At 34.4% G+C, this 22,340-nt stretch overlaps 4 protein-coding genes and 1 non-coding gene across 8 annotated transcripts; 3 read left to right on the top strand and 2 right to left on the bottom strand.

The window, feature by feature from the left end:
- Positions 1-2,696: 2,696 nt before the first annotated feature.
- On the bottom strand, positions 2,697-3,486 carry LOC125191675 (non-specific lipid transfer protein GPI-anchored 5-like). Its single transcript, XM_048089078.1, has 2 exons — positions 2,996-3,486; positions 2,697-2,931 (listed from the first exon to the last, which is right to left on the bottom strand). Exons 1-2 carry the CDS (start codon positions 3,297-3,299, stop codon positions 2,828-2,830), a joined length of 408 nt encoding a protein of 135 aa, XP_047945035.1. The 5' UTR covers positions 3,300-3,486; the 3' UTR covers positions 2,697-2,827.
- Positions 3,487-4,534: 1,048 nt separating this feature from the next.
- Positions 4,535-5,695, top strand: LOC125197526 (non-specific lipid transfer protein GPI-anchored 21-like). Of its 2 annotated transcripts, XM_048096283.1 has the most exons (4): positions 4,544-5,010; positions 5,105-5,131; positions 5,226-5,294; positions 5,409-5,695. In XM_048096283.1, the coding sequence occupies exons 1-4, from the start codon at positions 4,662-4,664 to the stop codon at positions 5,633-5,635; spliced, it is 672 nt and encodes a 223-aa protein (XP_047952240.1). In that variant the 5' UTR covers positions 4,544-4,661; the 3' UTR covers positions 5,636-5,695. The 2 variants fall into 2 exon arrangements, with proteins under 2 accessions (XP_047952241.1, XP_047952240.1); XM_048096284.1 differs by lacking the exon at positions 5,105-5,131 and having other exon boundaries at positions 4,535-5,010.
- Positions 5,696-8,425: 2,730 nt separating this feature from the next.
- On the top strand, positions 8,426-8,507 carry TRNAS-AGA. The gene has a single exon. It is a non-coding gene; the product is annotated as a tRNA-Ser (tRNA).
- Positions 8,508-8,690: 183 nt separating this feature from the next.
- LOC125192844 (type IV inositol polyphosphate 5-phosphatase 6-like) lies at positions 8,691-12,342 on the bottom strand. Of its 3 annotated transcripts, none has more exons than XM_048090505.1 (11): positions 12,246-12,342; positions 11,921-12,094; positions 11,734-11,842; positions 11,397-11,465; positions 11,171-11,279; positions 10,974-11,078; positions 10,138-10,894; positions 9,830-10,023; positions 9,633-9,741; positions 9,390-9,538; positions 8,691-9,292 (listed from the first exon to the last, which is right to left on the bottom strand). In XM_048090505.1, the coding sequence occupies exons 2-11, from the start codon at positions 11,948-11,950 to the stop codon at positions 9,070-9,072; spliced, it is 1,854 nt and encodes a 617-aa protein (XP_047946462.1). In that variant the 5' UTR covers positions 11,951-12,094; positions 12,246-12,342; the 3' UTR covers positions 8,691-9,069. The 3 variants fall into 3 exon arrangements, with proteins under 3 accessions (XP_047946462.1, XP_047946463.1, XP_047946466.1); XM_048090506.1 differs by having other exon boundaries at positions 11,171-11,276; XM_048090509.1 differs by having other exon boundaries at positions 11,734-11,824; positions 11,921-12,042; positions 12,246-12,334.
- Positions 12,343-16,861: 4,519 nt separating this feature from the next.
- Positions 16,862-21,892, top strand: LOC125192668 (DExH-box ATP-dependent RNA helicase DExH16, mitochondrial-like). The gene is made up of 15 exons (XM_048090288.1): positions 16,862-17,105; positions 17,619-17,742; positions 17,830-17,951; positions 18,049-18,239; positions 18,947-19,087; positions 19,303-19,425; positions 19,918-19,995; positions 20,397-20,565; positions 20,728-20,840; positions 20,931-21,011; positions 21,099-21,164; positions 21,302-21,366; positions 21,455-21,500; positions 21,590-21,706; positions 21,797-21,892. The coding sequence occupies exons 1-15, from the start codon at positions 17,057-17,059 to the stop codon at positions 21,890-21,892; spliced, it is 1,581 nt and encodes a 526-aa protein (XP_047946245.1). The 5' UTR covers positions 16,862-17,056.
- Positions 21,893-22,340: the final 448 nt, after the last annotated feature.

Here is a 22,340-nt window from a genome sequence, read left to right as displayed (position 1 = left end):
AAAATATATATTGTTACAATACTTTGTTTTAGTTGATTAAATGTATCATTTAATTGAACTGATAACTATTTCTTATGTGAATTTATAGACACTTCAAATAATAATATAATGACTTCAGATTACTTCATATCCAAAGTCATGGATCGACCTCATGACCACCTTCATCAATTGTGTTTTCTATCAATTGTTTTTTCTTAAAATATGATAAATGAAGTAATCCTACAAAAATTTATCATAAATTTTATATTGAATTAATAATTTTAATTAAGAATGAATTGATCCAATAACCGGCATGTTGAGGGGCAAAAGTGGAAGTGGGCGAGATAGTACTATTTATAGGTGTTAATCCAATGAGGAAAAAGGGCCAATAATAGAGGAAAGATGAGATAATCCAATGAGAAAAGAGTGGGGCCACTCAACTTTATGAAATATTGGCCCAGCTATAGTGACGTGACAGTCAATAGACTCATGGAGTAGCTTAACGTAAATTCGAGGTCTATGCTGTGGGGTCCACTTCACTCCTAGTAAACTGTGACCCCCTCATTTCCATATTCACCCATCACCTTTTACTTTATTGCAATACCACCCCACAATATACTACTCAATCCAACAATTAGCTACTCAAGTTTTCATATTTATAACGATAATAATGATAATACAAGTAGAGATAATTAATCCTTCCATCACAAATGAACTGAATCGTTTCTTTAAAATACAGTATTTAAAAATGGAAAATTATCGGAAAAATTATGAATTTTGATTAATCTCAAAAAAGTCAAAATAATAGTATTATCTTTGACATTTTTTTTAATTGTTCCATGGATTTAGATTTGAAGGAAAATTATGTACTCCATGAATTGGAAGCCGAAATTCACGTTTTTTTTAATATCACTTACAAAATTCATTGATTAAAGTATTTGGCTTTCACACAATTTATTCCTAAATCTAAATCAATAGGATAATCTACAAATATAATGAAGTTGAGATATGATACTATTTTTTTAAATCTGTGGACTTTGGGATTAATCAGAACCTTTCTAACTTCATTATTTTAGTGGTAATTTGCCTTTAAACTGATGATTAATGATTCAGTAGAATTATGTGATGACCAGTAAAATATGGTGCAATTTGACTAATTGCAGTTTCTGATTTGTTTTCGAATATTAATGTGTAAGACTCACGAAAGTAATAAATAAATATGAATGCTTCTTGTAGAATTAGTAGTAGTAGTATTATAAATATAGGACCTATGGCCACACTATGATATTATACATATTCATAAAATACTCTGTTTCTAAACTGAAGGATTATATTTTTTTTGTCAAATCCACTAAAAGACAATAGAGTGATGACGTTATACTCAACTCGATAAATTAAAAAAGGGTAAGTATTATTCGGCCCTCAAATTATTAGACGCAATTAACTAAGAAAATGGATATTCTTAATTTGATCCCTCAATTAGCATTGTTATAAGTATATATATTAATAATTAATTGGAAGTAGATCATTATTAAAATATAGCCTATGGTTGATCCATTTTGCAGATATATACTGATGAGTGATGAGCATGCATCATTCAAAATATATAAAGTATTATACAAAATATAAACAAATTTTTAGTCTCGAGGCAGCCGATCTACCAACTAGCTAGAAAGAGTCATTTGTTAAAAAGAAAATTGTCGTTAATTGAAAAGCTAAAGTATAGATTTATAAATAAATAAGCTACTTTAGAGTGTGATTTGATTATGTGAATTATATTTGCATGTATAATCTCACTTTTAGAAACTAGTTGAAACGAGGATTTCTGGATATTAATAATGTTATCCAAGTATGTAAGTGGAACTTTCTAAATATACACTTTAAATAGTGTCTTTCTCAATAAAAAGCAAAATATAAAACACGAAAGAATTTCATTCGGTATGTAGGTAAAAAAAATCCCTAATTGAGGTATTCGATATAAAAATGTCTATTGTCTAATACTATGCCATATCATTAAGTTGATGTCACATTTTAGCAGTACTCTCAAGTTGCATATTAATCTAATCACCACATCATAGCATGTCTAATAAATAATCACGTCAATGTTCCATCATATACTATTAACAATAATTACAACTAATTCTATAATTCTGTAATGCAATTAATAACATTGCACTATTTGAAAGGTAAAAGGCCCGAGTAAATATGGATCCTGGGCTAAAATGTACTCCATATAAACATCTCTCAGCAATGGGCCTGTTATTTTGACTCGGCCCAATAATTAAGTAGAGTTGCCAACGTGGAATCGCCGACCATTTCCAGTGAAATCAAAAAGTGCTTATTATAGTTCAAAAATCAAAATTGGGTCCAATTATTACCTAACTACCATACTTATAAATAAATGTCTAATTTGAACTGAATCTTAATTCTCAAAACAAGTGCATCATTCATATACATATACTCCACTATAAGTTGTCTATAAATGGAATTGACAAATAAAAACAATCTCTTATAATAAAAATTGCTATAAATATTCATTTTGTGGAATGGATTTGTGTATTGCGTTCAAATCTCTTAGAGGGTGAAAATTCTAATTGAATTCATACAATGAACTCATATATATTATGCAAAAAAAAAAAAAAAAAAAAAAATCCTTAGTTTTTATATTAAAATTAAAGGGGTGTGTATAATAGAGAGCTGATTAACAGCCCACCAACTCAATTAACTAAAGTTACAATTAATGAAAAACTTGGTCATACATTGTAGATGAATTTTTGTAAGTCAATGAATCTAGGGACATCACCAACTCCCACCCACCATAGACAAACTCAAAATGTGTATGTAATAATTAAAATAGAGTATATGTAGCAAAAATAAAAAAGAAAGGATTAAATCCAAAGGAGGTTGCAGTTGCATGGGAGGAGCCATTTCCAGGTGATGATGATCCACCCCCTGCATCCAAAATATGAGTATTTATTAAGTAAAGAAATCAAATTTATGAACATTTATACGGTACCTTTGCAGTTGTTGAGATGGGGATCGATTTGGACACTACAAGCCTTTGGGAGGGCTTGAGCTTGACTCTGGTCAACGGTCAATCCTCCGCCATTAAATACTTGACATAAGCACTGTGGTCGGGAGCGGGCCACCGTGTTCAGCTGCGTGCAGCATGCCGCCCAGGGGGCAGCGGAGGAGTTGCCGTAGTTGAGGCACGGCGACATGCTCACCACCACATTCGTGCATTCCTCGGATTGCGCCGTCGCAAGGGCGGCGAATGCGACGACGAGGATTGAAATCCTTTGGAATTGCAGCTTTGCCATTTAGAGATGAGAAATTTGAGTGTGTTGATTTTGGGATTTATGATTATTAAGTCAAAATGAAGACTTGGAGTTGGGAGTGGGGGTTGGTTTTGGGTTACCAATTCTTTTCCTACTCTTTGAATTTTCTTTTCTAATGTTTGGTTTCTTTTTCTTTTCTAGAAACAAATTGAAATGGGTTTCTTGATTGCGTGCAGTATTGTGGAGGAAAGTTGTTGTTCTTATAGCCAAATGGAACGTACAAATATTTATAGCTGTAAATTAGAAAACTTAAATTGTGATATGGAGTAAATCTTATCGAATATTTCAATTTTCATAGACGTCGTTAATTGGTTTTGAGTTTGAATTCTATCACGGATGATACTAAGCAAATCAAAGGAAATTTACATTGGATATATATCTACGATCGGATCCCACTATCCATAAAGGATTTATTGTCTCCTATAGGAATTATCATACTTGCAACAAATTAAAGAAGATGGAGAAGATTTGATCAAAGAAGGTGATCGAAAAACACATAGCAAGGCGGTTGATCTTCGATCAACACAACTTTCAAGTTTCAAGTCATATAGATAAGACTGAAATTGGGTTTTGGTATTGGGCTGCCACATATAGAAATTGGCTTCTGATTTGGGATAGCCAAATAATATGATGGGCCGTTGCAATATTCCCCACAACTCATATAATGATAATAGAGAGGGTCATCTAAAAATTACCCAAAATGAGGGGTTTATTTTAACTTGTTAGATTATATATATTCTCTTTATGAAAACTTTCATAATACAGACGAATCGGGATTTGGTGTACAAGAGTTGCACAAGGAAATGTAGATTAATTTAGTACTCTATACAATAAAAGGCTTATTCAACACCACGAAGAAAGTGTTATGTAGTTGACCAACCCCTGGTTATCTATGCAAGGTGTCATGCAGTTTGTTATAACAAGTGTTTCTTTCTTCGAAAACTTAAATCAATGTTAATTTCCCTTGCTCAAGATCAAGTGATGTAACTCAACTAATTCAATTGTGACTGTGCATGTGTAGTACTATAAAAAATCCATCGACATTCCATCTTTTCAAATCAAACTACACATTAAAATATTCATAGTCAATCTCAATCAACAGAATTTAAACCGAGCAACATCATATTTAATTTATTGCTTCTTCTATTTCGTGAAATATAGAAAAACTAGTTAGCAAAGTCTCCCAAACCCTCCAAAATACAGTTAAGGTAGTTGAGCTAGCCACACAATCCCACTTTTTTCTTACAACCTTAAACCATGCAATCTATAAACTCTCCCTCTCTAGCTTCTCCCTAATCACCAATCTAGTACAATTCCCTCTCTCTCTCTGAAACAAGCATCCATATGGAAATCATGAATCTATTTATCCCTCTAGCAACCTCTATGATCATCCTAGCCTCCCTAAGCCCATACACGGCGGCGCAGTCGAACACGAACACGAATGCCATATGCACGGGGCCGATGCTGCGAAGCTTCGGGTCTTGCTTAGGCTTCCTGGCTGGCGGGTCAGGCGGTTCGTCGTCGCCGACTTCAGCCTGCTGCAACTCATTGAGAGACCTCATGAGAAACGGCCAAGATTGCTTGTGCCTCATCGTTACCGGAGGTGTGCCTTTCGAAATTCCCATCAATCGATCTTTGGCTATCTCCCTTCCTAAAGCATGCAAGCAATCTGGTGTCCCAATTGAATGCAAAGGTAACTAACTCTATCAAAAATTAAATACTCCATGTTTTAGATTAAATTTAATTAAGGTGGTAATTAATTAACTAAATCTGTCCTAAATTTCCAGCCACGGCTAGCCCTGTTCCAGCTCCAGGTATGTGTACATCGGATGAGTTAATATTGTTGTAACATAATGATTAACTAAATATTGATGAATTTGGACTGATTTGATGTTTTGGATGGTATAGAACCAAGGAATTCAACCCCCGGTGCACCAAATACAAATCCTGGATTATCTCCTCCCTCAATTCCTCAAGGTACTAATTTTTAATTCAATATGATATTTAACTTTTAGTATATAAATTTTAAAATATTACTTAACATATCATAGTCAAATTATTACATGTTACATATAATTCCAAATTTTGCAGTTCCGTTTATTCCTCAGCCCTTGACACCACCTTCTTCCGGCGGGAGCGGTGGCGGTGGTGACGGTGACGATGGCATGACGCAGCCTGAGACGCCGCAAGGTGACCTAGTCCCGACGCTTACGCCGCCGGGAATGCGGCCGACATTGTCGGCTGCACAGCCAGCTTCGAGTGTTCTTCCATCTCTTCTTGGAGTGACGATGGGGGTCTTTCTTATCTTCTCTCATTGATATGTAATGTTATAATTTTTGTGGATTTTTTTAGAGATAATTGATTCATCATTTCTATAATATTTTCTTTAATATAACCTTCAATCTTTTGTTAATTTTGCGCTTCACTAGACCAAAAAATGTGATATTTAATTCTGAATTGTGATATAATTTACGAGTACATAAATTTATACTCGTGAAGTCGTGATATTACGAGAACAATAATTCACAAACTTACAAATGAAGCACCAAATTAATAATAATAACAATAATAATTAATAGTAATAAATAACCATATCTCTTGTGCCGGTTTCATTAATTGCACCCTCTTGAATCATTTGACAGACTAATAAAAATCTATTTTGTTGTCTTCATCTTACCTTTAGGATTCTTACAATTTATCGTTTGTATGAACCAAAAAGAGAAAAATAGTTGATATCCATTTTTGTAGACAAACATTGTTGTTTGAAAGAGGGGAGAAAGAGCGAAGTAGGTTTACAAGTTTTTGAGTTTTGTTCCCTTTACTGCCTCTAGGGGTTCTTTATTTGGATTGAGTTATTTATTTTAAATTAAAATTCTTACATTTTATTATAAGGGTAATATTATACTTTTATTATTATTTTTATTATTTTTTTTATTACATTTTATTATAAGGACTTACCGCTTAAGTAACATTACTATTGAGTTGTTTGCATAGAACTCATCTATATTGGGCTCCGTGCCAGTTTGATAAAGTTTTATGGATTCGGAGCCCGAATGAGAGACTAGTTAAAATCAATTTAATAATGAATCATTTGAACTAACGTTTTAATGGCATTGGGCCATTGGCCATTGGTTGAAATAGTCTATACAAAATGTGTACTATATATTTAGAGTCGGCAATTTTTGACACGATACAAAAATATGATATGAATATATGTGAATTTAATAGATTAGTGTCAATCTTCATGTTCTTATAATGTTATTGGTTCGACTGATGAAGTTAAGATTATGTATTTTTTTTCTTACTTCCATATGTTGCGATAGCTTATCGTGTTGGATACGTGATATGTCGCTATCATGTCATATCAAGTCGTATCAACGCAAATCGAGCCGTGTCACTAACATGTCTATTTCGTGAGCATATTGTGTTAGAATTTGGAAAGCAGATAAACTCGTGTTCGGATTTAATTAGTCAAAATAAATTGTGTGGTTATCAAACCGACTCGATAACAATTCAACCAACATGATTTGTCGGCCCTATATAGTTAGTTCATGTTTTAAGGTTTGAGTTACATGACTACATCATATAAAACTATAAGTCCTTCATTAAATCGAGTTACATAATATAAGTCCTTCATCACATCATATGATTGATATCATAAGTTGTATAATAACTAAATAAATAATGAAAACGAGCTCATATCGTGGACATGCCGGAGTGGTTATCGGGCACGACTAGAAATCATGTGGGCTATGTTTTGGCTATCAATCTCTTAAATTCTCCAAAATTATAATGTTATGAAACTGATTTTGTTTTAATCCCACGATTGCTTTACAAATCATGAATTTATTGATAATGTTTATACGACTAAATATTTGATCAAATATAGCAAAATTAGGTATGTAGCATGATTGTCTCCAAAATTATAATGTTATGAAACTGATTTTGTTTTATCCAACAATTGCATTACACATGAAATTTATAATAATGTTTTCTACGACTAAATATTTGATCAAATAAAGCAAAATTAGGTACTCCCTCCGTCCCAAGATAAGTGACCTACTTCTTTTGGGCACGAGATTTAAGGAATGATATTTAAATAAGTTAAAGTGGAGAGAGTAAAGTATGAGAGAGGGAAAAGTAGAAGAGAGAAGAGAGAATAAAGTAGGTGGAAAATAAAGTAAGAGAGATGACTTTTTGCTAAAAATGAAAATAGGTCACTTATAGTGGGACACCCCAAAAAGAAATACAAGTCACTTATCTTGGGACAGAGGGAGTATATAGCATGATTGTCTCCAAAATTATAGTGTTATTAATAAATGATAACACTGATGTTGTTTTAATCCAACGATTGCATTACAATCATGAAATTTGTAATAATTTTTTCCATGATTAAATATTTGATCAAATCAATGAAAATTAGGTATCTGGCGTGATTGGCTTTGCCTTGGATAAAATGAAGTGCGTTTCTTTGCAGAGAGGGAGTATATGATTTTCAAATAGCACTCTTGTAATCCCTGCAAAGGTCAAAGATGATGTTGACACTTCTTCTAAAAGTTTTCAAGAGAGAGAATCTACAATAATAAATAAATCAAATCATATGTAATTTATGCTTTTCTTTTTACTTTTTTGGCCCTTTTGTACTTTTATCATTTTATGGGTCTGAATAATTTTCGATTATTGATTACGCAGCAAAACAAAGCTGCATTTGGAATACACACTATCACAATAAACAATGCTCCATGTGTAGTAGGTATAATCACTGTCTTTTATTCCCAAAACATAATAATGCAAATTGATTGAGTTTTGTCAAGAGTAACTAACGTAATATAATGTATATGCAAGAAAACAAAGTTGCATTTGGATGCACACGTAGTATAATGTGTCACGGTATTATGAACTTATTCCCCCCAAAAAATAATGCAAATAAATTGATTTGGTTTCATCAAGAGCGACCGGCACATTATTATTCTCATAGAATTTCCAAGAATTTTGGGGCTTATTTTTTCAATTGTGTATGAAGAATGAACTGCTAGTTCAATCAATAAGATATGGTAAATAACCATTTTTCAAAGTAAATACATGCTCATATATAGAATGAACAAGAAGTGGACGTGCCGGAGTGGTTATCGGGCATGACTAGAAATCATGTGGGCTTTGCCCGCGCAGGTTCGAATCCTGCCGTCCACGGTTTTTTTTTAACTTAAAACAAATTTTCCTGATAATATAGGAATCTGTATCCAGATATTTTAATTTCAATTTTTTACAATATTTCAAAGTGTGACATCTAAGCAAAATGTGTTAACCTGTCTTTTGCTTTTGTATGCACAGAGGGATTTATCTTTTTTCTTTCAATTTTCAGACAAAAAGGAAAAGCAGAATGTGGAGGCACCTTGAAACCACCTTTTCAGTAAAAATCATTGGCAACAAGCTTCGTACAACCTTGATATTTCACTTTCATCATAGCAATGAGTGTTTTTACATCAAGATTCCCAATTCTTGATAACTGCAAATTTCTGAATTTAAAGGAGGAGAAGAAAAAGGGTGATTATTGTGACTATGCCTAGTCCCCCTACCTTGTCAACAATCTATCATCCTATTCTAACATATCAAAGAATCTTAAAACAATTGTACTCCCACTTGGAATCTTCTGTTGTTAGGTTAGGCCTCCAAAACTGTGAGTATCTACATCTGATGAGAAAGACAATTAGACGAGGATGGTACGGGATGGCAATGCAGCACGTATCCTTTCTCAAAAGAAGCAGAGTTCGGTGTAACTATGTGTGTAGGGTAACAGCTCCTCGGCCTGTATTCTGGAGCTCGAGCAGCTTGCGCTTCTCCTGAACCGGTTCGGGACTAGCTCGATCTCAGCACAGAAAACGCTAGAGACTGGTCTGTGGTCCGAGAATCTGGATTCGCCTCGTGCATAGGATAACTGCTGAAGACCGCCTCCGTACCACAAGATCCGGTCACACCTTCAGATTCACACAATGCCAAGATTGGGTGAATGGATTGTTTTTGGTAGTTTTTTTTTTTTTTGCTTTAAATTGTAGAAAATCAGGAGAGCCTTACCATGCGGGAGTTCGTCTTTTCTCCTTTGGGTGCATATCATCACCGGCGTATCTGTCTGAATTGTGCGAGTATTTATACGTTGGTGGGAAGTAGATCTTCCCTTCTTTCCATCCATCAAATACTCGTCCTTGTCTCTGTTCTATCCGGAGCTGTCAGATGATAGAAATTGTCGGGATTCAGCAGACATGGTAAAAGCTACATCTATAGAACTGAGTCCCTAAGTAAGAGTGTTATATAACATACTTGGTCTTTTTCTAACAATGCTCTCCAGTTTTGCATTTCAACGAGTGCTTTGGCAGATCGGTAGGGCAGAGCTATTCGATAGTTCAGATCTCCAAGCCAAATTATTCGACTGTATTCAAGAATTCAAGATTAAATCTATGGACACAATAAAAACAATTTGTTGAACTTCTTTCAGTTGAAACTAGAGGAAATCTTACTCGTGTTCAAGGATTGTCTCGGGTGATTTTTCATCGTTGATGGAGTTGACACGTGGGAACCGTGTCTTCCTTAGGATCTCCATGACATCAGCATTTCTACGGAGCTCATCTCCTTCCTTCTCACCGGATGTCAAGTGACTGCACACGAAGCAAAGGCTGGTCTGGTGCAACATCATGCTGATTGAAATGGAACCCTGTGACCAAAGGATTGCAATTTCCTTTTTAAGTTTGATCAATATAACAACATAAAATCTATATAAAAGTTAAAAAAAAATTCTAATGTAACTACTATAACATAAACCAACTACCTTATTACCAAGATAGCCCATTAGTCCTCTTCCAACAGATGAAATTTTTATGTTTCTCACATGTTCCTTCATCTCACTTTTAACCCAAACAGTGAGAAAGATGCCAACCATTTGTTTACTTGCAACCAAAGAGTATCTCGATCTTCCCGGCTCTGTGTAAGAATCTTCTGCAGGGGCACAAGCTCTCGACTGTAAGACCGTACTAGGCGAGTCACCAGTCAGATAATCGTCAAAGTCACTAGGCCTATGACCCAAGGAGTAGTCACTAGGCCTTCTGCTGGATGAGTAGTCACTAGGTCGTCTGCTGGAGGAGTAGTCACTGGGACGAGGGCCACAAGAGAAGTCGCTCGTCCTCTGGCTAGACGAGCAGTCACTAGGTCTACAACCCCATCTCGCATTCCCACCAAAGTCACTCTGCCTGTGACCAAAAATCACACGGTCGCACACACTGAGTCGCCTATCATGAGGAGGTTGTGGCATTGACATGTCATTCTCCATGTTCCAGTGCTGTGGTGGCGTTTGGAACGACCGGCGTGGCAAGAAGGTGGAGGCTTTGTTCCTGGACGATCCCTCGAAATCTGCATTCCACTCAGCGACTGGATCAGGGATCGGAGATGGTGTGTAGCACCCCCCAACTCCACTAGTGCCCGGAGCATTGTCAAGTGTTCGCTTGATTAGGGAGAGCCACTTCTTAGCAGGGCCGTTGTCCTCTGCTCCAAGAATGTTGCCAGCATTCAAAGGAACTATTTCTTGAAAACTTCGAGATTGAAAAAACAAAGAATTAGAATCCATAGACGAACATATATATCTGCAAAAAATGATGATCATGATCATACCCAAGAACATATACATCTGCAGAAGGAGATGAGTGTAGCCAATCATCTAAGTTCATGTTGCTCCTAGGTGCTTTTCCTCCCACATTCCACGTTGACACAAAGACACTGCTCGAAAAATAAGAAGATTCTAGAACTTCAACCAAGAGCTGGAAACACATTCACTGAACCACAATGTTGGTCACTGAGAAGAATCAAACCTGTGGTTTTGGATGTTTAAAACCTGGGGGTGATCAAGATAGCCTCTCCCTCGCCTGGATCGCGACTTTGAACGCGAAAAGGAACGCTCCATGTTCTTCGCTGAATCTTCTAGAAAACCAAAAACATCTTCAACATCAAAGGAATGATTCCAAGAACATAGTACTTGGAAGGAAGAAACCATCAATTAATGCATTTTGTTTCCAGTTTTAGACATAAATCAATCACCTGTTTTACTTTTCTTGATTGTAGATGGCTCCCTTTCAGAGAAGCAACTCCTCCACTCCATTTCACCCCCTAAAAAAAAGCCAAAAAAAATTAAATTAATTTGTCATTTACAGCACCAATGAAGACAAAGTAGCTAATTATCTAATTGTTTGATAACAGACAAACAGATGAGAGTCAAAGAAGGCAACAAAACACCATGAAATTGTTTCTTTCATAGGATTTCGTAGCAGCTAATCATTAAAATATTAAGAACTTCAAAAATTGATGTAAGAAAAAGATAAAAATAAGAAATCACCACAAAAGGCAAAGAGTAAATTTAGCAAAATGCAAAGGTCACCTCCATAAACAGCTTCTTCATCAGCCTGAAATTCCTCATCTTTGCACTTAATATTGAACCATTTCCTAACCAGTTTCTTTGACCAAGAGAGCTTCACATAACACCAAAACTAGATCATTTTCAACATTAACTAACTAAATTTTTTTTCCAATTCAAGAATTGCTAGTAAAGTAAATAAAATAAAAACCTTGCTCTGTCTGCCATTTTCATATTTCATGGCTCCCACTTATTGCTTCATGCGAATTCTTCACACACCTCTCTCTGGGCACTCCCAAAATTCAACAAACCTTCATTTCCCCATTCTTGTTTCTGCACCCATCAATCAAGATCGAATTTTTATGCTTGAATTGACTTCATGATCCTCATAAAATTAGCAACACACACTTAATTAAGAATGCAAGTGAGAATGAAAGAAGTTAAGATGCCCACTTCAAAAACCCATATGCAAGTGACACCAAAAACACGAAAAAGACCAACTTTGAACATTACATTGCATAGAGATAGAGAGAGACCTTCTTTAGTTTCTTTTTCTTTGAAAAACTGCCTCGTTCTCAGCAGCAAAATAGTTACACCATTGTATCGAAACTATATAGCGTGATTGGAATAAAGTTCAGCCATTGCCCTTCTCTCTCTTGTTTGTATGTTTTACACGAAGCCCAAGGCTGGCCCACCAAGTCGAATTGCCAATTATGATCCATTTTTCTAATCAAAATCTATTCTTTAAATAACAGAATAAATTGAAAATATAGACTCGGATTTCATAGATGAAACCAAATTCCATCTTTAATTTCATCAAAATAAGTTCTTCTTCGAATTCTGATAAAAATCTTGAATTTATTTTCACAAATTGAGCTGGTCAGCAAAAGTGTGTAGATATGACAAAAAGTGCTAAATGGAAATCCTTTTTATAGCTGTATGTATATTATCTTGTTTTGTCTTTGCCATTTGGTCTCACAAAACAAAGGTAAAAGCAGGCAATTAAAAGAGGCACATTGTTATATGTAATGTAAAGATAAAGCTTAGTAGTCCCTCCTGTGATTAACAGTGCTGCAAATCTGTGAATTTTTTTTTTCATCTTTTCTTTTATTGGACTTTTTTTATGTTGTACTGTTGCTTTATACAATGCTGTAGTAATAATTCCCTTTCTTGGGTTTTGGTGTTGGGTGTCTGAGAATTTAGGAATGTTTGTATGTTAAGGATTGTCTTTTTTTTTAATATTTTTTATACCCTTTTAAAAGTGGGATTTAGCATCTTATCACCATTAGGTTATTTTCTTTTTAATGCTTTTTTTTTTATGCTGTTGAGACATAAATTGAAGTGGTCAGGATTTTCTGGTGATATTAATTGTCAACATTTATTCAACCTGCCTCCCCAAGATTCATTAATTTGGTCATGACTCATGATTTTTTAATATAGTTTGTACTATCTTTGAAAGTGGTTGTGTTTTTAGTATGATAGTAGTTAATATAGTTTGGACATTTAGTTCAACTAGTCATTTTTATATGTGTATCTTTATGTTTCATTTCTTAATTAAATGTTTGGCAGGCCATTGTTAACAAAATAGATCAATTTTTTTCTATTACAGCAAATGTTTTGTAACAAAAACTATTTATAAGACAAAAACTATTTATAAGAGGACCCTGCAATTTTGACTGAATTTATCAGTGCAATATCAGTATAATTGTCTGTGCACAATGGGAAATAATCTCCTACTCATTTGTAAAAGTAAAAGGTCATTTTTTATTGCTACGGTGTAGAGTTTAATATTTATGCAATTAATTTTTTTTAATAAAATTCTATATTAGCTAATTGGTCGGATGAAAATAAAATTTATATTGCTGGGATGGCCTAAAACCTATGAAAATTGTGGGTAATATTGAAGAAATGTGAGGCTGAAAATATGGGATTTGTTGTCTCAGTTTAGGGGGGCGTCGTCAGTGGCCCTTCCTTTTCAAGGCTCATTTTGTCCATTTGGATTAATATGTATTTTTAAATGAATAAACTTAATTATAAAAGACATACACGTGATAAAATCATAATTAATTATTTGCAAAACAAATAATATTAGTACTACTAAAATAATTAAGATAAGGGAAGAAATGTCATTTTAAATAAATTTCTGATATTTTATAGGCATAAATTTCACCCATTATATTCTTAAAATTTAAAGATAAAGGAAGAATGTCATTTTAAAAATCGTCAGCTATCCAATATGCATAAATTTCGCTCATTGTATTATCTTACCTCTGATATTTCACGTAATAAATCACGCGAAAATGACTATCAAGATTGCATACGGTATTTTACATTCTCACTTATCTTTTATAGGAGGAATTGTTAATCCACAATTCGCGTCTCTGTATTATTTTCCATCTTATGCTTAATGACTATGACCTATGTAGTTTATTATATGTCATTGATTCTTGAAATATATTTTTTTCCTTAATCAATTTATTTTCATAAAACATGATAGACCAGTATCTATATATTGATTCTTCCTATATCTTTTTTTCCTTAATTAATTTATCTTCATCAACCATGATTGTTTTTTTCAGCCATTCAACCGGTTTTATAAATATCTTGTTCGAAATTTCACTCCAATTCATATCTGTTCATTAAATAGGTGTTGAATACCGAAAGTGGTTAGGAAATAGCCAGAATTTTTCTTGTCATAAAACTCCACTTAATTTTGATTTTTTTAATCAAAATTTGAAATTCTATAGTATTATGTATGATTAAAAAAATATAAATAGCTTCCAATAGTACCTCCGAAATTCATATAAGATTTCGAGTAAATTATTTATTGACAAAAATAGAGCTGATTAAAAACCAAAATTGATAATTTTTTTTGTATTTATAAAAAAAAATTTAATTCAAATGATGATAATAGTAGTAATTTTTTGTCATATTAATATTTAACATCTCCCCGTTGTTGAGAAAATAAATCAATAAACTTTTATTTATCTACTAGCAATATATTCACATTAATAGCACCAAATTTAATAATATTTAGAAAATAATATAATTGACGGCAAATTAATATACTAGTCCTCGAGGATAAAATAAGTAAGCAATCCACAATATTTGGGTCCCAATATTTATGATGATTAAGGTTTTGTATAACTCCATTTACATGGGATGTATCATGTATTTGTCATCTTTGTCAATCTCTTTTATTTCGTGGACGCTTTATGTTTTCCATATTCGTAACATTTTATATCAAACCTATTTATTTTAGTTTACGGTTGAACCATTGTCCCATGCATGATTAACCAAAACTCAAATTAATATTTTTTTCTCTCTCATGTAATAATGATTCTTTCAGATAGATGAGATGACACCATTTTGTGACGGAAAATTTAATACGATGAATAAATTCACACCATTTTTATTTATAATTTTACTTAATTAATATCGTGCTTATTTAACTCAACCAAAAACATGTCCCTATTGAAGCTTTGACTAATTTTGATTGACATGCATAAAGAAAATGACATCTGAAGAAATAAATTGTGTTTATATTCAATCAAAACATGATTACATTTAATTTTCAGTGAGTGCATGAATGCAGCGTGGAAATTGATGCGACATTTTTTGGAGTAAAGTTATTTAATAAACTATATATACTCTTTGAAAAATGAAAATGATACTAATATATACGTCGTCTGTGTAAAATTGTTGAGTAAAAAATTATGTATTCATTTACATGCATGTATTTTTTTATGACAATATATTATCTGTGTTAATGATTATGCTATATTTATTGAAAGACTATGTTTAGGTTATAATGTAAAATAAATGAGTTGTGACGTTACAACTTACAAAAACATGTTATATTCAAAATACAAATAATGAAATTTTTGAAAGGATAAATAGATTTATTATATTAAGAACATTTTTATACTACGACAATCTACAGAACAGAGGCCAAGATGCGAGGTTATTTTTCATTTTTCATATCCAATACAAGTTGTTTAAATATTCATGAATTTTTCTAATCTCTGTCATCAGCTCTAAAATGGGCCCAGTGGCGACTGTGGAATATCAATCCGTATGGCCTCATTAAAGGCCCAGTAACCTTTTAGTTAATACCAGTAAAATATTATTAGAGGTATAAATATGCTATTTCTCTATACATGCAAGAGGGTTTTAAAAAGATAAAATATTATCAATTTTAACAAATTCATACATCATGTTACTTTTTCATCTTGTTTTGTCTCGTAAAAACTATTCGAGACCAAGTAGGTGTTGTGTCTTTCCCAAACTTCCAATATCTTTGTGATCGAAAAGAGAGCTATGTTTACTAACGCATAACATTATTTCTTCACAAAAAAGAGCTTGTGAATTACTTACTACATTTGGTATGAAATTAATGTGATCCACATGCACATAGATTTCATCTCTACTCAATAATAAGTCAACCAATATAGTCGATATCAATTTTGAGTTATTTAAACACTTCATTCTACATATAACACACGAATTACACTGTCTATATATAATTTGTGACATGATAGTTTTTAAAATAACAAAATTAACTTAAATTTGAAGATACTTAGTCTGTACACAGAAAAATGGATAAAACGATTCAAAAATATAATTGTTATTATTAATACTAGGACATAACATTTCCCAGCCAAACTGTAGTCCAAATCGCAACGTGTATATGTTTCTTTCTAGTTATAATTCAATCATGTAACTCAACCATATATATTTTCAAGTTTCGTCAACAAATTATATACTGTATACATATATATAGAGAAATGATCTGCTGGGCGTCTCAGTATAAACAACGGTTGAGCTAACGTATTTATAATATTCTCCCTTTTCACTTTCCCTTAAGATGTCTTGCCTCTATTTAACGCTCAACATATACTTTCTCCAATGATGTAGAGAAATGATCCGATGGACGCCTCGTAGACCTTAAAATTAAGGTTCTTAGATTTTTTAGGATGGAATTGATACAATGATATCTAGTTATCCACTATTTTGACTTCCCTTACAACCTCTTGGACCTAATAGATATTTCTCTAATCCTCGAGGACCAAATTGCAAAATACTCTTTCTCCCCTCAAACAGACTTCAAACAATACGAAGACGCAAATATATAAACGCCGAACATTTTCGGAGTCGGCGGGTTAACGCCGAAATTCTTCACCTCAACTGAAATCTCGCGCCACCAATTCTCCCAATGTTTCGTTATTTTAGCGCCAATTTTTTAGCACCCCCAAATTGCAATTTCTCTGCGATGACAATTTCCATTTAATTTGGCACCGAGCCTTGTGAATTCGACACTCTCTAAGTTAAAAAGTATAATAGTCAAATGGGCTCCTTGCTTCTCCGCCGGAGGATTTCTCGGTCATTGCTTCCCGGTAATTCACTTTTATAGTTTTTTCCTGAGTTTTTTTTTGTTGTTGTTTTCCGTAGTTCTAGTTGGTTGGCTTTGATGGAAATTCTGAAAAATAAAATTGAGGAATGAATGAAATACTTTGAAAATATATGGAAATTTGAAGAAAATTGAACAGAAAGGAGACAATAACAAAGTTTCAATTGTTATTGCTTTCCGTGAAAATGGGAGCTCCTTATAGAAGCTATTAGGCAAGTATGAGAATGGGGATCGTTAAAAGAAGAACATATGATAAATATGTGCGTTTTTTTATAGGAGTGGGTCAAATGGGGCATATTCTGTTTATACTATTAGATTCACCAAGCTGAGGAATTCAAGGTTCGGGTTCTTGAATTTGATTTATTCCGTTTCGATGTTATTAGTGCATTTGGGATAGAGTGCAGAAGAATGATAATTGGAAATTAATGCAAATGCATTAAATATTTCACTGCAATTCTTTTGTTATGTTATCTTCATTTTTTTCACTCTTGCTGGTCAGATAATACTGATTTCTATTGCTCTACGTGGGAGCCGAAGTTTAGAACTTCATGTGGCATCTATGAATGCTTAAGGAAGCTCAGCAGCTCTACACCGCGCGTTAAATTTGATTTTACAGACCTCACGTAAGAGAAACTTCTGTCAGTATGGAGTTTGGTATTTTGGCAATTCATTTGTATTTTTGTAGTACTAATTCTGTATTCACAAATTAGGCGCCCTCATACATGGTACCCTGTTGCTCGACGAAAAAAACGGAATGTAATATTGCATGTTGGTCCAACAAATAGTGGCAAAACATACCATGCTCTGAAGCGGTTGGAGTTGAGTCCTTCAGGTACATAATATTCATATTTTTAAGATGCATTTCGTTGGCCGTTTAGGTCTATCTATTGAGGTGGAATCTAGGCTTCGACTTAACAATCATGCCACAGGTATCTATTGTGGGCCATTGAGACTTTTGGCGTGGGAGGTTGCTCAGCGTCTGAACAAGGCCAATGTTCCTTGTGAGCTCATTACTGGGCAAGAGAGAGAGGAGATTGATGGAGCAAAACATAAAGCTGTTACTGTAGAAATGTCAGATGTCAATTCTGATTATAGCTGTGCGGTTGTAGATGAAATTCAGGTGTGCCTATGGTCTAAGTCGGACATTATTTTTAGTCTATTTACTTCAGATATCAAGATCTTTGTGCATACCAGATAGTGTCACTAGCAGGATGTTTGTGTGTCTCTTGCAAAGCAACTGTATTTGCTGGACTGTAAGATTATTTGCTTGATGCTTATTTTACCCCTTCGAAGACCAAGATGATATTTTCTCCAATGTCCAATTATAAATCTTATTTGTAGGGAAGGACAATTTGGGTGGGAATATCACTTCTAAGCAAAATCCTAACGAGAAGCCGTCATGTGCTGATTATATTCTGCTTAATAGAACTTTATCATAAATAAGATGGACGGTAGATCAAAATATTTAAAGATTGAAAGGCAAACTATTACATGCTTGAAAGATATTTTGTCTCTTTTTAGCTGGTATTATGACATTGGTTATCTTTTTTCATTCCAAGGTGCTGGACGGGACAAAACAACTTATGCTATTCTGAAATGGAAATTTCTGATTTGGTTTCTTTTCCTTTCTCTTCTTTGATACGGCGGTTGGGTGTGGCTTTGATTGCTTATGTTCTCCATGTTTGCATTTCACTTGTAGTTCTTCACAGTTTAGGCATCCTTATCTAAATTCTTTCATCAGCTTGATTTTTTATATGGATTCTGTTCTGTAGTATTGAGTATGTGTGCGCAACATAATCTGTGTTTACTATCTTATCTTTCTCACAGATGTTGGGATGCAAAACAAGGGGCTTTTCATTTACCAGGGCTTTACTAGGAATATGTGCTGATGAACTACACTTGTGTGGGGATCCAGCAGCTGTTCCTTTAATTAAAGAGATGCTTAAAGTGACCGATGATGTTGTCGAGGTATTGCATTTCGGCTTTCTAATCTGTAGAATGAATTTCTTTTTCATTTCACACAAGTCACATTTCTTTTAATTATAATCTCTCTCAATCTTAAACTGCACTGTTTTCAAACACATGTACTTATGTCTATCGTGGGGCCAATTGCCAAATTACAGAAGAGGAATGTGATGTTCTTCTTAGTGAATCTGAACTGTACACTTTTCCTGTTGATTCAGGTTAAATATTATGATAGACTTTCACCTCTTGTCCCCTTGGATGTTCCGCTGGGATCTTTTTCCAAGATACGGACAGGTGACTGCATTGTCACATTCTCACGTTATGAGATATACAAAATGAAGGTATGGTAACTTCCAGTTTATTTTCTTTTAGGTAGGCTTATGCACTCAGTATCTGACCCTTTGTACCTCCCCACTGACACTCAGTTGCAAGTTTTTGAAGCCTTCTAAAGTCACCATGTAGGCAAGAACCATGTGCATGCAAGTCTAAAACTAATGGGTTGCACATAAAGAAACTGCCAAAAATATGGCCCTGATCTTCACTTAAACACAATACGGCAGACGCATAGCTTCTACGTAGTACTAATCAAATTAGCTACTTGTGAGTTGGATGCACATCATTGTAGTATTGGTCGAAAGTGGAGAAGTCAATTATTTTTTGTACGTGTATAGGTCTTCTAATATAAATTTAAGGGTTTTCTAGATAATGTCAGGGATGTTTCATATAATTACAGTGTCATCTGAATCAAATCAAATTCATGTATATACAGATTTTAATGTGGTCACTAGTTTATAGGCTTTTGAGTTCCCCTCTTATCATTGTTATGTTGGCAGAGACTAATCGAAGATCAAAGGCAGCATATGTGCTCCGTTGTTTATGGTTCATTGCCTCCAGCCACTCGAAGCAGACAGGTTCTTTATGGCTATCACTTGTCTTGCTTAGGAATTTGTTTATTTAAATAGTGTAGTAAATTGGATAGGTTTCTTTGTCTTCTCGAATTGTATCTGATTGTAATGCGGTTGAAATATATCCTTTTACTGAAGGCTTTTAATGTTTAAGGCATTTGGAGACATCTACCTTCTACGTGATTCAGTTTTTTGCTTTTGATTAAGTCAATTATACTCCATATATTATCTCTATGGATTTACTATTTCGCTTTCATCTATTCGCACATATATATATTATTTTTCATTCAGACTACATGCTATTGGTTCTTACAGGATAATTTTATTTATCTTTCCATTTTCATTTTGATTTCTTTATCTGGTGAGGCAGAAATTGGCTGAACTAACCAAATTCCTTAAGATTGCAGGCAACAATGTTCAACGATGAAAACAATGGTTTTGATGTTCTTGTGGCAAGTGATGCCATTGGAATGGGTCTCAATCTTAACATATCCAGAATAATTTTTTCAACATTGAAAAAATTTGATGGTATAGAAATGCGGGACCTTACTGTTTCTGAGATTAAACAGATTGCAGGTAAGCTATTTTGTTTGCCAACTGTGCTTGTGTAAGTCGTGTTCCACTAAAATTAATGCTGAGTGGCAAATCTTCATGAAGTCTTTGTCTTAAGTAGTTTTTGTTAAGAATATACTTATCATTTGTACGCAATATATATTTATGTCATGAATTTTCTTGTAGGAAGAGCTGGAAGATACAAATCTAAATTTCCTATTGGTGAAGTGACTTGTCTAAAGGCTGATGATCTACCTTTACTTCATTCATCACTAAGTTCCCCTTCTCCTACTCTGGAGGTAGTTAGGGTGTTTCCATTTTGGCTCTTACCAACTTAAGCTGGAATTTTTCCCATGACACAATTTCTGGTTGGACATTCTGTGATGCAGCAAGCTGGACTCTTCCCTAGCTTCGATCTAATAGTTATGTTTTCACGTTTACATCCAACTTATGGTCTAAAGCAGATATTGGTACGTCTCTCTCTGTCTCTCTCTTTGTACGTGTTTATTTCAGTATCCATTAACTAGTCTGATACCTATCTGCTCTTGTCTTCTTAGGAGCATTTTGTTGAGCACGCCAAGTTGTCAGATAACTATTTTATCACTAATTGCGAGGAGATGTTGGTATGCTTGCTTCCTTCCTTCCTCCACTGCTCGCACACACAAGACGATATATCCACTTCATTTTCCCAACTATGCTTGTTCATCTTTTCTAAAATATCTATCGTTGTAGTTGCTAACTTTTTGTTGCCTATAAACAGAAAGTAGCAGCCGTAATAGATGAGCTACCTCTTACTTTGAGTGATAAGTATCTATTTGTTATGAGGTGACATTTATATTCTGCTATTGAATCATCCCCTTCGTACACAATGATATACGTACTTCATGATAATAGCCTGCTTTTTTATTTCCAGTCCCGTTGACATGGAGGATGACATCTCGTCTCAGGGACTCACTCAGGTCGGATATGCTTGTAGCCTCTAGCTCGTCACCTTGTTTAATTAGTGGCATGATTTTTCATACTCTACCTTATCTCTCTCTGATGTCAGTTTGCAACAAGTTATTCTACAAATCATACTGTGCGGCTCAAGGAAATATTTACCCCCGGAACACTCAAGATACCCAAGTCGCACAAGCAACTAAAGGAACTCGAATCAATTCATAAGGTCAGTAATAGCTAGTATCTTTGTCGACCCATGGTCTGTATCCATTCTGTAGAAATGTCGTTGGAGTTATTCTTCTGTTGGTAACTGTAGGTTCTGGATCTGTACGTTTGGCTGAGTTTTCATATGGATGAGTGTTTTCCCGACCGGGAGCTGGCATCGTCGCAAAAGGCCATTTGCAGCATGTAAGTATACTTATACTCTTGAAATATAATTTAGATTTGTTTTGCTTCTGATAAAATTCATCTAGGTTGATCGATCTTCCGGTATCATGCCGCCGCCTCTAGTGGTGTCGATCGACTCGAGCAGCCTCACAACCTCGTCCATCTCCGGCCTTTTATTCGGATTCGCATCCCAACACCGTTTCATAATGCTAGCAAGAGAGCTAGGGCAACAACGGGGTATGTCCGGCCGTAGATTCTACCAACAAGCTGGATCACAACTTTAAAGGGAAGCTTCTTTTTTCGATTCTTGAATAAGTAGCTCTTCAGTGTGCCTCCAGAGAGAAATTCCACGACAACACAACATGCCCTTGGTGGAAGGTTTGTGTAACCCTCGGATGGATTCTTTGGAGGAACTTTCAATTGTGACACCCCCATTGACGCACCAATGAACTACAACGAGAATTCATTTTTAG

This window comes from Salvia hispanica, chromosome 6 (assembly GCF_023119035.1).
Source record: "Salvia hispanica cultivar TCC Black 2014 chromosome 6, UniMelb_Shisp_WGS_1.0, whole genome shotgun sequence".
Classification (NCBI taxonomy): domain Eukaryota; kingdom Viridiplantae; phylum Streptophyta; class Magnoliopsida; order Lamiales; family Lamiaceae; genus Salvia; species Salvia hispanica.
Note: the sequence above shows the minus strand (reverse complement) of the source record. Positions and strands in the feature narration are given on the sequence as shown.